Below are 18,000 nucleotides of genomic sequence, written 5' to 3' on the forward strand. Positions count from 1 at the left end.
TTAAGACTTTTAGTGTCTCAAAAATTTGTGGAAAACATACATGCACTTACGAAATTGCTTGGAACACACGTGCTTGAAACACTTCGTTCCCAAAGCGAGTTAATAATAATATTAAATATTACATTTGATCGACTGGGAATCGAACCTACAATCCGCTGCCCTTAGAGTTGAGCTTGTGCATGCCTATGCACCACGACTGGCCTCGAATATCACATATATTGCCATTTATGAAATATGTGGTTTAACGTAATATATATTTGTGAAGTCGGTTAAAAAGAAATGAAGTATTTATTATACGATTTGTAAATGACGCATTAGCTGTTCTTTTTGCATACTTAAGCCACTTCTTCGACAATAATAAATCATTTTAACGAGCGCTTTACGAATATATGTAAATGGTTGTACCATTAATAACTTAGTATCAATCTTATGTGCATAATTTCACTATTTAAAACTTTTTTGAATAAATTAAAAAGTTTTATTTAAGCTTTTAAAGCTTTCTGTAAGTATACTTTTTACATTTTGATTAATTATTAAACTTTAGAATATAATATTGTTTCTAAATATTACTTTTAGGTCATCATGATGCAATTGTTCCATGTCTGACTGTGCACGCGATGGTTGAAGGTTCGACGTCTGCTCGGAGTTTTTTTATAACACAAAAAATCGCACGAAGAAGGGGGTGAAATAAAATATGTCATTTTAATTTTATTGTCGATGGAAATGGGGCCCGATGTACGGTGGAGACATTCTAAACCATACCTTGGGTTTATTAATATATAATTTATGTAAAAGATTTCAACGTGACGTTTTTTTTCTTTCAAAATGTGTATACAAACTGTGTGTAGGGGCATATAGACAAATATATATTATATATGCTGTTTATTTAGTTCATTATTTAAAATGTATATGAATACTAGACTAAACTTATTTTTATATTATAACCAAAGGATAATAAATTTTGAAAAAATATATTTTTATTAAAAATTATATGAAGTCCTTTCCGATATCTCTAAGGACATGTGTATAAAATATAATCTTGTAATTGTTAATTTTTATTTTAAATGTTTATCTATTCTTGTAATATCTACAAATACGATATTACTAAAAATAAAAATCAGCTTCACGCTGTATCCCGCACATAGCAGGGTAGGCAGAGGGAACCTAGTGTTAAGACACTCCGTTCCCCACTTTCTGCTAAATTCTGGAGGAATTGCGTGTTGAGTGGCAGAAAGAAATATAAACGCAAATAAATAATTCACTTCCTCGAGTGGGGATCGAACTCACAACCGTCGCGTTACAGTCACACCCTTGTGCCGCTGCGCCACGACGGCCTCAGATAATAATTAGATATAATTAGAATTTGATTAAGACATCGATCTGTTACTTAAGTAATGACGAAAATAAAGCAAAATTATTGTACCAGGGCCATAGTTCTCGTTATTAGGCTGAACACTACACAAATAATAATATATATATAAAACATATATACATTCATATATAAATTAGAAAAGAAGAATCGATCCGTCCAACGCGCACGCGCGTGGTGCGGATACTCTGCGTACATTATGTACTCTACATATTGATATTAGGGCTAATAAGTAAATTAAACATTAATTTATATGAAGTTTTAAATTTTTTATTTTTAATAGAATTGGCTAGACGTTAATTGCAATTGACAATTTAAAATTAACGTTTTGTGGAAATCACTTTTGACAATTATTTAATTGAAAATAATTAGTTGGTCATTCTTACATTGCAAATATTATCAATAAATAGTTGCTAATATTGTGATTTCGTGTAAATAAATGATTCGTTGTTAATAAAAATGTCAATTGCAATTCAAAATAGACTGGCTCTGATTTTTGTAAATGGTAATTTTAATATGACGTTGAGCTCCGCCACTCAACAGTCAATGTCTCGAAAGACCGCAGTGGGACAGCGTCTGTATAAAGATTGATATAGGTTCAATATCCGTCAATGGAGGTTTTTTTTTATATGATTTTCCTGTTCTGTTTAAGACATTGATTGGCCTCTGTCAATTGTGAAATTGTGCGAAAAGTTGGGAACGGAGTGTCTTAACACTTTTATCTGCCTAATTTACTATAGGTATCCGGTAAAGGCGTGAAGCTAAAAAATATATTAAAACATAAAAACCAATTTTATCAATTAATTTAACGTTATATACTAATATAGGTATGTAATATGTAAAAAACGTTTATTACTGAGTAACTGACAGACAACGAACAGCCGGAACTACGCGGCGTACAACGCTGTTAGTTTGATATGAAGGTTTTGAGGACTGTAGGGGATCACTAATAGAGGATTGAGTGATGAATTATTAGAAAAAACCGTTATTTTACAGCGGGTAGCAAACAAAACTACGAGTGGGCACTTCAAGGAGTCATAACTACTTACTCCTTGAAATCGGTTAAATAGTATTAGTACATAAAAAACCCTCACGTTTTCTTGCTCTTGAATGAAATAATAAATTTGGTCATTTAAAAGTAGATTTTCCAATAACTTAAAATTTGTTAAAAACATTATAAAAATAAGTTACAGGAATTTTGAGATACAAGCAAATCCGCATGCGACAGTATTACTCGAACCCAAGTAAATGTATATATAAAAAATAAAGTATTCTTAAATTTCTATACATAAAAAAAATATCATTAACTAACTTCGTAGCGCGTAGCAACTTCGTAGCTTTACAGGTGCTACGAACATAATCATATACAAAATTTGGAAATTTGCATATATTATGAACAGCGTGAAATATATAAATAATAAATTATTATGTAGTATTTTATATATTGTTATTAATATTTTTTTTTTGAAAAAATTTTACCTAATTTTTTACCTCTGCAAAAAATAACAAAAAATATTATAGGACATATATTTTTAAATAAATTTAAATAGTGTTACATATACTTCCTAGAGTGCATGTTCGTAGCACATACTAAAACATAAACCCTTTTCTTATTTTACTGTTTCGTTTGTGTTGAAATTGACGCTAATAAATGCTTATATTAATACGATTATTGTGCTAAAAAGGACAGTATATATTTTGTTATACAATATTTTTGATAAACCGAAGTGATCGCAAAATTATATGCGATAAAAATTTAAATAAAATTGTATAATAATAAAAAGACGCATTTCTGTTGACTAAAACGTAGAAAAAGAAAATTTGCTCAGAGCTATAATTTATATGAGCCCAAACTAGAACAGCTTACTTCAAACCTCTGAAGAGTTCTACCATGTAGGTCCTGGCTCACCTTAGCTGCATTTAATAAGCTTCATGATGATACAATTATTACAAGTAGGAACAATTTTGTTCCTTGATATTTCATTTTTAACTCGATCTAATAAAGTCGTCTTAATAAAGAAAATATTTACATATGAAAAGAAATACCGTATTTTTTAATGTTAATAAAGGATCTAAAACTTATAAATACATACATACCTACAGACATGTGTACAAATATACACATGTACATATGTATTTGTTAAAATTTAATTAAATCAGTTTTATGCTGTATCCCGCACATAGCAGGGTATACAGAGGAAACCTAATGTTAAGACACTTCGTTCCCCAATTTCCGTCGAATTTTGGAAATATTGTGTGTCGAGTTGCGGAACTCAACGCCGCTCCGCGCTCTTTGCCTCGACACCAGAGCAACAAATGGAAATATAAATTTAAATATTTCATCTCCTCGAGAGGGGATCGAACCCGCAACCGTCACGTTACAGTCATACCTCTGTGCCCCTGCGTCACGTCGCGACGGCCTCATATGTATATATTAATTATTAAGTAATAACATGCATATATTATGCTTTATTATTCCAATAAGGCAATAATGTCATTGCATTTGCATATTAACTACTGTTTGTAACAGACAGTATGCACCTACATATTATTTGTACATAGGTTAAACAACCCTAAGGATTTATCTATTGACAATATATAGTGTACTCGCAGTTCATACATCGGTTTCTAAGATTTGAATATAACATGAATATTGCAATATAACAATAACATTTTTACAAGGGAACAAAATGTATTTTATAGATTTTTTTTATAATAAAACAATGAATTAATGAAATCTATCAATATATATTAAATGTATAAGAAAATAAAAAAATAAATTTAATCTGTATTCATTAATTATAAATAACTATAATTTCTCATTGAGATTTTCTCATTTCCTTTGTAAGGCAGATTTTATGTATTTATACAATACGTCTTAATAATTACTTTGCCTGTCTCGGGAGAATAAACCTAATATAAGACTCGTTCTCCACTTTCCGCCTAACTTTGAAACTATTGCATATTGAATGGCGTAACTCAACGTCGCGCTTTGTCTACTCAAACTGAGAAATTATACAAATTCATATCCAAGAATGCAGATCGAGTCAAGGATGTTTCACTGCGGAACGAAGACCTCAACGTTTAAATATTTAAAGTAAATACAAAACATATAATAAATTCTTGTCTAACTCGACTCGAAAACTATTCAAAATAATCATAAACGGTTAAGAAATAACATAGAATGTATAAAAAATTATCTAGTTCGGATAGCGCAGGTTATAATCGCCGTTATCAGTGCGATAACACTATCTGATAGCAATACAGATAGTTGTGATACCTCGTTCGGTTGATAAGTATTTAAACACTTGTTATATTTCGTTATTGTTATATTATATACTGCTTTTGCTTATGTACTTTTGGACATTTTCCTTTTTTTCCGTTGCCTGCCACCTTTCCTTTAATGCTTCAATGTTAATGAAATGAAAATAATTAATTCCCCCGATTGAGAATGAACCCATAACCGTTGCTCTTGCAGCCAGGTGTGACGCTGCGCCAAGACCGCCTCTCCTTTCATACATATGTGTACATTTTCACTTATATACATTGAGATAGTTAGAACAAGTTTGTTATATAAAGAAAAGCAATATTCCTCTCGCTCGTCACATCCTGTTCGCTTCGCTCGCTGTAGTAGTTAAAACTTAAAACTCTTTGGGAAACTTGTTGTTGAGACCGTCAGTGGCAGTGACACAATCGCGCACAACTATAAGCGCGACGGCTGTGGATTCGATTCCGATTCGGGGAAGTAAATTATAATTTTAGCGATACAGCGTAAAGCTGAAAAAATGCATTTTTTTTCTTCATCAAAGCCCTGCCCTGAAGTTAATTATATAGGTATGATATTCTTGATAAATATTTCCTTAGTCGACTTACATAAAGAGTGACGTCACGGTCGGTCACTTAATATGCAAACTTTCTCAAGAGATTTAATATGGAGAATAGAACGGCGATTTTTTTTTCATTCTGAACTTTTGTCAAAAGTAAAGACTATGTAAAATTAAGAATATAATAAAAAAATATTATAATATTGCGAAAACCTTAGTATTTTGTAAATATTCTCTTAACTTTTTTCTTTTTATAAATCTTCGTAGTTATTGCAATAATGTAAATGTGACTTTTTTAGTAGTAGGTACCATAGTAAATTTGACTACAGCTGTTACACATTTTTTCTAAAAATACGGTTCTTAGAGACCTTACAGTAAGAAAACCACGAAAACGTTTGCGATAATACTGACTGATTACTAATATTATATAGATAAAACAAAAGCTTTTAAAAACCGACGAAATTATTATACTAAATATAAACCATTTTCAACAATATAACATATCAAAATCCCATTTCTAAGTAAAAAGCTTCCGTTTCCCTAGAATTCTCAACACGTAAGTGCCTACATATAGATATGTACATATAAACGTAACAAACAAAGGCCAAAATGAAATCACCAAGTGATGCGATCCAACAACGTAAATCCTTCTGAGTCAGTTTCAGATGTGATTATACTCCCACGCTGGTGAATCATGCTTCGTTGTTGTCAAATATCTTTATGTATGTAAACGTGATAGATTCTGGGTTTGATTCCCATTGGAGGAAATGAAATCTTTAATATTTTCATTTTGTCGCTCTGGTAACGAGGCAAAGCGGGGCAACGAGGTCCGCAACTTAATATGCAATGTCTCGGGAATTCGGCGGAAAGTGGAGAACGGAAGTGTTTTAATGGGATCAGAGTAGCTTAATTCAAGGTTCCCTCTGCTTACCTTACTATGTCAAGGATACAGCATGAAGCTAAAACAAAAGTCTTTATCAATGTATGTACAAAGTATTCGTGAGTAGTTTTTTGTGAGTTACATTAGGTAGTAGTTTTTGCGGGAAAGACTTAAGGCAAGTGGCGGAGTTCAATGCTGCGCTTTGTCTACTAAATATTGTTTGTTAATACAGGAATAATGGTCATCTTTTTTCGTTATATAGTTTACTTTGCATTATCATGCTGGAGAAGTAGGTATTTACTCGATTAGAAATCCCCATAGAATTGTACAACCAACCCCGTGAATGTTACAATTTTAAATGTTCCGCCGAGTAGGTTTTGAACTTATAAATTTTAAGTAACTCAGGAAAAATTCTCTTCAAGAAAACTTCCGGAAAATCATATCTAATGTAGTTTTTAAAATATATACACTGATTTAAATACTTATTTTGACAAAACTTCAAACTGTATCAATATTATTAATTTGAAGTCCACAAAATTTTACCCTTTTCAAGGAAAATAAAGCGGGCTGTTTCACTAATCTCTTTATGCTAATTTTCTTTGTTTGCCATAATGTTAAGAAACTTAAACGTGCTAATCTCAGAAACTAACAGTTCGAATTTAATAATTATTTTTGAGAAAATCTTTCATTTTTTGCATTTGACGCGGGCGAAGCCGCAGATAAATGTTGCATATACAACTAATGTGATAACATAACTCACATAAAGGGCTATAACTTTCACAACCGACATACAAAAAGAGAAATAACATTTAAAAAGCCCTCGGTTACAAAACCATGACACCATATAACACAATTATTTATTAGACTCGCCGCGGAGTGTTCAATTAGAAACACGCGAAGTGGCAGCGTGGGGCCGTTACGTCGATATACTTTAATAATGGAATTACTGCTTAATGTCGAGAAAACGGGTTAATATTTATATTACTATATATATTACATATGTAGCAGGAAGTACATAGTTATGTCTGTGTAGCAGTCTCAAAGACTGTGCGAAAAGTTAAGAACAGAGTGTTTTAACACTAGGTCCTCAGTTTTTCACTGCCTACGTTGCTTTATGTAGAACTGACGTACTGAAAAGTGTTTAGTTTTTTAACTGTTCGCTGTAAAATCCCATATGTAGGAAGACAGAATCAGAGAAAGAAGAAAGTTGGCAGAAGAAACCTTATGTCAAGATACTCCATACACAGACTTCAAACTAAATAAGAAACTCAATTATATAATAACTGTTTTTCACTCACAGCAGACAGCAGGCAGAGAAGTGAAAGAGAACAAGTAAAATCTGTGTTGAACACATAACTTAGGAAAGTACTCGAGATCGAGAAAAGCATCCGAGAGAAATAACTTCTTCTATTTTTTTATTTGATACAGTTTCTGAGTCTTGGAATGGTTTCTGAGCGCGTTTAAGAAAACAAACTCTTCAACTATAGGCATAATATTAAGGTGGCCCTAAAATTACACAAAAAGCTTAATCAAAAACGGTTGAGTAATTTATAAGGAAGAACTCAACACTAACTGACGGTAAGGTAAATTTTGTCTAAGATGACAGCATCCTCGGTAGTATAAGTAGTTGTAATTATTCCCGCCGTCACGCTTTCCCGCCGGGGAGTCTTCGGGAGTGTTAGTCACGCGCTGGGATTCGATTCTCCGCCGGGGAGTTTTCTATATTCTCATTTTCATAGACAGTTATTATAATACAAATAAACTCTTTGAATGTATATTTTGAAACAAATGGGCGGAAGAAGAAAAAAGAAGAGAGGAAGAAAAAAATATATATAATATTTCCCGTTTTAAAATATTTCCGAACGGAAATTGAACTCATAACCGTCGCGTTGTCTCACACTCTTGTGCCCTTGTACTACCAATCGAATGGTCTTAAACGAAACGACTGTAAACGTTAAATCTCGTCTCTTCCTATCCCTATTACAATTTGGAGACATTCTCTGTTATTGATCCCTTTGTTCTCTTTCCAAACCTACATGATTGTGCATTTTCTCGTCTTGACTCGTCTAGAGATATTTTCAAGCGAGGGCCTTGACTTGATCCTTTTATGTTAAAATGTTTTCTTTAAGTTTCCAAGTATTTATTTTTCCTAACATTTTTTTAAATCTAGTCCATACAATAATGTTTTATTTCGCGAAAATAATAATACAAAATAGGTTTTTCAAATATAAAGTATAATCTTTCTTCATAAAAACCTATAAGAGAGTGAACAGATAACAATGCATAAAGACATTTCGGTTTATATACCTGTGGGTATATATTATTCCTACGAAATTAATACTATACTAGTTTCTTTTTTAATGAAGAATAGAAATAAAAGATTATTTAAAATATTAATGTATTACAAAAGTCTTTTGTCTATATGTTAATCAGCTATTCCAATAATATAACAGTCATGGTTCTAAACCAACGGACGCCCACTCACGCCAACGCGTAACCTTTAAATATGCCCCGCTATTTTTAATTATTCCATGTATTTTGTTAACGTATTTCTTTACAAAAAATGTTTTTACTAATAAGTAAATAAATTGAATTTTGTTATAGAAGTGGGGGTTTTTTGTTTTGTATACTAAATGACAACATACTTGTTGATAATCTCGTTGACAATATTGACTTTATTATTTAATCAATACCAATGCTTAGCATAAACTAAGAGCTGAACTACTCAAATATAGTAAAAATTATTGTATAAAAATTAATATAGTAAAAATTAAATTAATATTATCATATTTTTATTGAGGATCACAAGGTTAAGACGAATACATTGACGTAAGAATCATGAAAATCGTTGGTCTATACTCGTATATACAAATATTATATGTATAAGGGAGACATTACCTTCGTTTGCGCTTTTGGGTAATAATAATTTAATGTTTTTTAAATGAACAAATAAAGCATCAATAAAATATATTTTATTGATTATACTGTGTATAACACAGTTATGAGAAAAATGCGAACGTATTATATTATTTAAACATTATTCATAATTACATTCTTCCTGCGCAAGCGCAGTCCAACATCCGAGTATATAGTAAGAATAATAATATTGAAATCTTTATTACGCAATATAAGAAAATAAAAATTTACTTTAAAGCGAATTAAATTTCGAACTTGTAATGTGTTGAAATCAGATGGAAAGAACAGAACGGAGCCTCTTCACACCAAGTTATGTGTCTGCTATACGGGACTACATAAGTGTGAAGCAAAATTTTTTTTTTCATTTTCCAATTTCAGGAAATACTGGGAGTTTTAGGGAGTTTTAAACTACCTATCTACATATATGCAAAATTTAAACTTTCCAAGTTTCCTCCACGCGTTATATATAGGTCACTCAGTAACGGAAGTTTTATATATTATACATAGATAGATAGATAGATGCGCATGAACATCACGCCACTACAAAATGGCCGACCTCGCGCCGCGTCGTGGCGGCGCGTGCGCAGTATGTCGACACAGTACTCTTTTGAAACTTTATCAATTGAAAAGTTGCTTTTAAATGTCATATACTGTACATATTTGTACTTTTTAAATGAAATTAGTTATATTTATTGAAGGAAATTAATATTTTTGTGTGTTTGTATTAATAGATAGTGATGATAAAATAAATTCTAGTAATTTTAGATTTTGATTTTTCGAGTAAAAACTAATAAATGATCATTATGTTTGTATAATAGTCAGCTTTCCCACAAACATTCATATATTTAAACGTATTTTATATACAACTTCCAGCTTAGCTAGCGCACTTTGTATATATCACGCAACATTGAATTAGCCCCAAGACGGCCGTTACTCGACCTCGCGCGTTTCCCGGAAGCCGCGTCGGCTTTCGACGCGAGCGCACCCATATCTATACAGCTATACCTACTGTACATATTATAGTGCAGGTCTGTATTTGTGTAATGGAATGGGGTTTTTGTATTTTGCGGCGTTAAATTATATTAATTTTGATTGGGCGGAAAGTGGGGAATAGGATGTTTTGATGATAGATTTCCTTTTACTATTCTGTTATATGCGAGATATAGGTAAAACTAAATTTCTTATTGCGAAGCTGCTGACAGACACGTGTGTGTGTCTGTCAGCAGCTTCGCAATAAGAAATATTGAGAGAGAATAATACTTGACATAGTAAGTTGAAATTGAGCATGTCAGTAGATTAGGTAGGCCTAGGCGAAAACTAAGAAAGGATTCAAAATTTCTACGTAAACAAGAAAAAGATTGAGATTTCCTATTTTTATGTTATAAATTTTAATACGACAAAGTTAAATTACAACTATTAACCATTGAGTTTAGTCGCAAACATCTGTGACGTCACTTCGTCATGATGACCTTAATTAACTATTTTGAACCGCTAGGTAAATAGCCCATTATAAACCCCCTCTACAATACGAATACTAGAACTAATTACTATTAATAGTTTTTATTTGTAAGTGGTTCAGTTATTTTAATTCTGAGAACAATTTGATTTAAATCAATGGAAATAGCTAACAGAAACATAAACGCAGTATGAAAAGATCAAAGGCGTTGGCTCAGAAAATATGGGAAATTTCCGTATTTAGGGTTCCGTACCCAAAAGGGTAAAATCAGACTGTAGCTAGTGCTCTAGCGTTTGACTGTAAACTAGATCTATTTAGTTTCGATTCCCACATTCGAGGAAATAAAATATGTAATGTTTTCATTGTTGTCTATTATACTATTAAGCTTCATGCTCTATCTCACGTATCGCAGGGTAGACAGGGAATCTAGTTCTAAAAGGACGGAGTGTCTTAGAGTGTCTTCTTGTTTTCGTCTAATTTTCGAGACATTGTGTATTAGAGATAGAGCTGAACGCCACACCTTGTCTATTATCACAGCAAGCTAATAGAAATATATTCATTCTTAATTAGCTCCTTAACTTCAAGCAAAAATTTTAATTATCAAGCCAGTCAACAAAAATGAAGCTAAGCGCAGTAGGTACTTGCATAGGAAACAATCATAAGACAGGCATTTGAGCGAGTTGTGGCGGCACAGTAGCATTGTTGTAGTTCCATTTCTTATTTATTCTATTTTATACTATCAAGTTCTCTAGTTGTAGTTGTAAACTAACTTTGTTGATATTTTTTATTTCAGTGTACTATCGCAACGGTTCTGAGTGATCGATTTGTGCTCGGGGGAATCAGATATTTTATATTGTCATTTCTTCGCTCACCAGGCATAGCGCGGCGTTGAGTTTCAACGAAAAGTGGAGAATGGAAATGGCTGTTCGGTTCCCACGTTATCTCTGCCTATCCTGCTTCATGCAGGATACACCGTGAAGTTAAAAAAAAGCAAATTGTCATTAATATAATTATATCATTATATTAGTATCGTTAAATATATTTTATACTGATAAATTAGTCGCAGTAAAAAGAAATATAAAAAAACATTTTAAAATTTCAGAGGAAAAATAGAAGCAAGCCAAGTAGTTCATGCCAATTTTATTAACCTATTCACTCACGTTCTCTTGAAAAACATTTTTAAAATTTCGCTAAAGCATCTAGAGATTTATTTAGTTGTACTGTACATGAAATTTACACAATAAAATAGCTACATTATTTAAGTAACAAATATACGAGAGGTTACTTTTATGGTATTAATAAAAAGTATTTACTTATTATATTTTTTTCAGCGTCACACTGTTTCCCACACATAGCAGGGTGGGTAGGCGTTGAGTTGCTATAATAGGCAAAGCTGTCATTTTAAAAGTAACATTAATTACTTAGTTTCTTATATATTTAAATTATAATTTATCTTGAGAATTTATCAAGACTGTAATATTTTGTATCATTTTCTCTTACTTAGCGCAAAACAATAACGAAAAATCCTAATAATTAATAGAAATCACGTAAAAAGCTTGAGAGAAAGTTACAAACAAGACGTATTTAATAATATCCAACATACCAACTAGTGAATCTTTTGTATACATATAAAATACAGTAAGCAAAAAAAAGCTCACAATTTAAACCCATTGTGTAATTTCTACCTGCGTACAGCTGAGCTGTAGGGTGGAAGCGGTGGCTGCGGGGTTGCAACAAAAGTTACTAAAGAAAAGAATCTGTGCATTGAAATAATAATAGGTTTGTCATTGGAATTGCATTTTTGGTTATTTAGCAGACAATTCTATTTTAACATTTAAATTATAAATAGTTAAATAGTCATATATGCATTTTAAGTTCCTTTATTCTATAAAACTTAATTAAATGTATCAAATAAAAGAAACACAACTTATTTTTCACGAACGGAAAGAGAACTCGATTTCGAGACGGCATCTTGAGCAGACCTGAGCGCAATTTGTTCCACCAGACCTCCTGCTCTAGTAGGATATGAAAATAATTCATTTCTCAAAGTATTGGAATTGAAACCACAACGATAGCGACAGTGACAGCCAGTCCTAGCCAGACTACACCACGACGAACTCAACAGTTGTAGCTACTATAATTTTTTTTTTCATTTTTCTGCTCTGTAAGACATGGTATGGTGTTAAGTTACGCCACCTAACAATCAACGTCTCGAATTAAGACAAAGAGCAAAGTGACACTAGATTATCTTTGATTACCCTGTTATATATACGATAAAGAGCTAAAAGAAAAAACTGAATAAAAACAACAACCTAATATAAATTAGTTTATTTTTTTTAAATAAAATTTGTACTTTCTAACATTGTCGTACATGCATAAATTTTTAATTAAGTAATTTTCATAACATCTCAGCAAGAATTTCTTCCTCTTATATAGTATGTACGCATAAACTTTGAAGTAAAGTAATTTTCACAAGGCACGCAGCCAATATAAATTCCTTTAAAACGGAATGCATATATGAGTATTGTGGATGCAAAGTATGAAAATTTAGGCTTTTGGTTACATGTACATATTTAAATAATAATTGCATGTGATTTTTATGTAACCGTTGTGGCGTGGAGCAGGGGGCACAAGAACAGGCACTGTCGGCGTGACGGTTGTGGGTCGATTCCCATTCAGAGTAGTGAAATAATTAATATCTTCATTTCCCTCGCTCTGGTAACGAGGCAAATGGCGGCGTTGAGTTCCACCACTCAACATGAGGAAGCAAACGCAAGTGAGGAACGAAAATGTCTTAGTAGGAACAGTAGCATAACACTAGGCTACTACGTTCGTATAAACAGTGTGTGTACACTATTATATTTTATAAAATTTTCTCCGGGTACGCCGTGCGGTTGATCGAATTTAGAAAGAAAAACCAAACAAACTTTAGAATGTTATTATAAATTAAATATTTATGTGCAATGTCAAGGTGAAATATACTACTTTTATACACCGTTTAAAAAAATGTGTTAAATAATATATGATCTAATGATATTCCACTGGGTGCTAAATAATATAGCTATGCTAATTTATATATATCTTGCACTTTTTTTGTTATAAAGACAAAACGGATAGTTGAAGTACTCCACAAACTACTTATTTGATCTTTTAGAGATACTCTATGCTGGCAAAATCTACATTGTAAGCATTTTTTTTACATGATTTCTTTTTACCATAGTTTCACAGTCCTTCTCGATGTGTCTCCTAGTTTGGGCTCGTTTACGTTCATAAACAGCACAAGAAGACCACCCCTCCAAGGATGGCATGTAGGGCCTCTTCCTATAATGACAGCGGACAGAAGTATGCAGAGACCGTAACGTTAAGTCCTTTATTCTCTCCAGCTACCCCACTAGAGATAGAGAGTTAAGCTGAAAACCTAAATTATCAACAAAATGTACAATCTAATATTCTGATGAAATGTGATCTCACAAAAACTCGTGTATTACAAAAGTAGTTATTAGCGACGTCCCAACGTCGACACAAAGGTGTCTCCCCTCACGCATCCTCATTATGAAGTAGGGTTCGTATTATATTAAATGATTGAAAATTGTATCTCCATTCGCAGGTGTGAGAATGTTTAAATATACTTATATGCTTTATTAAAAACTATTAAAATATAACCTTTTAATGTAAATTATAACGTTAATAGTTTTTACCGGCGTCTTTACCCGCGTAGTGTTCAGGAAATAACTAAGACCGAGTTGTGTATGACGCATTACACAATGTAATCTTAATCCTCAATTCCTTATTAATTGTTGAGGCCTGCGTGTGACTGTAAACGCGACTGGTTGTGAGTTCGATTTCCACTCGAGGAAATGAAATATTTAATATTTTAGTTTTCTTACTCTAGTAGCAACACGCAACACACAGTGCTTTTAGAATTCACAGGAAGGTGGCGAACGGAGCGTCTTAACACTAGGTTCCCTCTGCCTACTCTGCTATGTGCGGAATAAAATGTAAAGCTAAAAAAATATAATATATTTCTTCCTTCTATACAACACAAAAAGAATCAATCAACCAAACAAACTATACTCTATAACTAACATTAGTATAGATTATAAGAGACCAGTGTCGCAGAGGAAACAGCGTCTGCCTTTAAACGTGTGAATACATGTGATTTTCACCCCCACTCGCGGGAATTAATTATTTCTTACTTCGGCAGGAAAAGATATGACGTTCTCTCAACAGTATGTTCTCTTTACCTATCCTGTTATATGCAGGTTCCTGAAAAAATACAAGAAAAAAATGCCTATAAGTAGCTTCCGTCCTCCGATTTGTGGAAGCAGTCTCTGTACCTAAGCAGTAATACTTCGGTATTTTTCGCCTAAGAGCACATTGCTTTTAGGATTTCAAGTCATGCCAATAAAAGTGGCGGAACTGTACGCCGCGCAATGTTTACCAATATTGTAATGTAAGATGTTTTGGTACTGTATTGTATAGTGTTTCATAATTCTAATCATTGATTAAGGTGAAATCGAACGTATATATTTCAAATATGCTTATATGTATGTGTGTTTGTAAATTCTAGTTTTTGTTCATACAACAAAGTGAGTGCACTCTAATAAATGACAAAGTGGAAAACCTATCGTTTGTCATAACGTTGCCTGGAACGCACAATTTTATACTGCTGTTACATGAACTGGTGCAGCGGCGCAGCGTTGGACTGTGTACGCGGTGGTTGTGGGTTCGACAATTAATTAATCATTATTATTTCCTCGCTCTGGTACCCAGACAAAGCGCGATATCGAGTTGCTGTGGAATATTTAGACGAATATAATCTTGCGATTTGTACACTTTGCTGTAGTCCATATACCCGTAAACACTGAAACGTCGGAATTTCATATTTATGTATAATATCTACTAAAATACACGATTTGTCTGGTTAAAGAGCAATTAATTTTTCTTACGTTTATGAGTCCAATAGTGATTTTTTTTGTCATTACACACTAAACCATTACTTAAACCAAGTCCAAGGTGACTCTGACCGCAGGTACATCGCTACTATATAGCCTTCCTCGATAATCCAACGCGAAAAGAAATTTTTCAACACTAGGTTCCCAGATCCCTTCTACCTACCCTGCTATATGTGCGGCATACAGTGTTAAGAAAAAAAATAATAAAATCGTATTATCATTAGTATAAATTTTTGTGTTTGCATATTTTACTCATTAAATTGTCCATATTTTTTGTTTGTAATTATTTTATATATTTTATTCCTAGTATATTTACTTGATATATTGAACAGCGGAGCTCTACGCCGCCCTTTCTTCTATCCGATCAGATTACATTTTGAATTAGATTTTCAATATGTTTTTTCTTTGTCCACAGAGTGAAAAATGGCTAGCATTCGAGAAGCTGAAAGAAGAAATACTAGAGAAAATAAGAAAAATAGAAGAAGAACGACACACGGTCGACCTATGGTCGTGTGGAGCTGAATGGGGACGCAAGAGGAGGAGAAGACAGGTATCTGTATCACCACCTTACGTAGTCTACATGCTGCCTGATTCTGACATCATGGAGGACTGGAGGTTGGTCCGTAAGCTGTTGGAAAGAGCTGACTGATTGTATGACGAATACAATTTTGATGGTGATTTGTGTGTAACTTTTGGACAGAAATTTTTATATGTATGGAAAGTGTCCTTACATAGAATCTCACTAATCTGGTACCATTAAGAATTTCGTGCACGACAACGTAACGAGACAGAGCACGGCGTTTAGCACCATCTCTTAAAAAAGCTCTACATCTCAGAAAAGTGGTAAAAAAGAATTTGTGGAATACAGTGTGACGTAAATTTTTAAATTATAATTTTAAAAATATTCCTTAATAAAGGTATGTTAATAATTTATTAATTTTAATATGTTATTGGTTTAATTTGTGTCCTCCTTTTAAAATCTTTTCTCTCATGTTTTTAAAAATTGTATTCATAGAGTTCGTTGGACGATTTTAATCTAAGTGCGAGATTAGTGAGATAATACTGTAATTGTCCTAAATTTTAGGTTAAATCATGAAGAAATGATTGATTGTGATTAAGTTCTGTTTTCTTTTATTTATTTACATTTTAACGTTGTATTTTGTGGGGGGGTCTTGTATTATTTGATTTGTCGATAGAAGTTTTGTAATTTTTATTTAGTATAAGTCTTTCTGCGTATGTATGGAAGTCACCAATCAATATTAATCTAAATTATTACTAACGAAATTATGGTATCTGTTTTCCAATTTTCCAACCGCACGGTACGTCACAAACTTAAATACCATCCCCACCACCTGGATACGTGGCACTCCACTACTGTGCGGTTTCGTAGAAATTTCTTTCCACGCGCCACCGAACTGTGGAATGGCCTTCCCGCGGCAGTGTTTCCAGGTCGGTACGATATGGGTACCTTCAAAAAGCGAGTCTATCTCCACTTCAAAGGCCGGCAACGCACCTGTAGCTCCTCCGGTGCTGCACGGGGTCGTGGGCGGCGGTGATCATCATCAGGTGACCCGAACGCTCGTTTGCCTTGTCCTTTTTTCCATAAAAAAAAAAAAATGTTTAATATGTTTAATTAAATATTATATAATACACGTACGTTGGGGTAAGATTGGTAATGGGGCAAGAAGAATCAAATTGTCGGCTAAATACTCATTTTTTAAAATACTAGTCGCACTGAATGCGTCACAAGCCACAATGATATATATAACGCTTACAAACAATATAAATAAATTTATTAAAGTAAGAAAATTATTTTGGAACATTATTATCTTAATTTTTATGTAAAACAATGCCCAAGTATTTTCTAATATTGAAAATTAAATATACTTTAGTGAGACCGTTGTGACGCAGTAGAGTAACGTCTACCGTCGTCAACGCTGACATTGTGGTCCTATTCGCCACACGTGAGAAAATATCTTGAAATAATTATATTTGTTTCTCTGCTCTGGTAGCCAAAGTTACTTCTACGCTCAGTGTTTGAAAATTGAATGGGAGACAGAGTGTCGTAACACTAGGTAGAGTAGGCGTAGTGCTCTATTTGCGGGAAAGAATGTGAAGTTGTTTTTTTTTTTTTCATAGATTGGTGACGTCCACATATTCATATAGTCCACACAAGAAAATATTTTATTTTAAACTGTTACTTTATAGTAATGGCATAATTGTAACTTTTTAAGAGTCTTTAATTTATAATAAGTACTGTATGTATGTATATAAATAAAGAGCTAAAAATATTGATTGTTTACTTGTATCTCTCCTATCACATTAACTGTAAAAAATAAAAGTAAAAATTTACTGTGTAGTGCACTAACACACTATAAAATATGTTTTCAATCTTCATGCTATATATATATATATTCTTTGCCCTAGTAATATATTGAAAACCGTGATTTTCCATTAAGTAATAATAGATTACGAGGCCAAGCGCAGCGTTGAGTTTCTCCACTCAACACACAAACTCCCGAATTTAGAGGAAAGTGGGGAACGAAAATTATTTTGATGGAAAATGAGTCTCTCAACACTAGGTTCCCTCTGCCTGCCCT

At 32.8% G+C, this 18,000-nt stretch overlaps 1 protein-coding gene across 1 annotated transcript in view; it reads left to right on the forward strand.

The window, feature by feature from the left end:
* The window catches only part of Brms1 (breast cancer metastasis-suppressor 1-like protein), a 79,478-nt gene extending 62,987 nt beyond the window's left edge, over positions 1–16,491 (forward strand). The window contains exon 4 of the mRNA XM_085199076.1: positions 15,816–16,491. Coding sequence (XP_085055202.1) covers positions 15,816–16,049 — 234 coding nt within the window. The 3' untranslated portion in view covers positions 16,050–16,491. The remainder of the gene's footprint in view (positions 1–15,815) is intronic.
* Positions 16,492–18,000: the final 1,509 nt, after the last annotated feature.

The sequence above is a fragment of the Heliconius melpomene genome, chromosome 16, assembly GCF_056956725.1.
Source record: "Heliconius melpomene rosina isolate 202511_hmr_F chromosome 16, ASM5695672v1, whole genome shotgun sequence".
Taxonomy (NCBI): Eukaryota; Metazoa; Arthropoda; class Insecta; order Lepidoptera; family Nymphalidae; genus Heliconius; species Heliconius melpomene.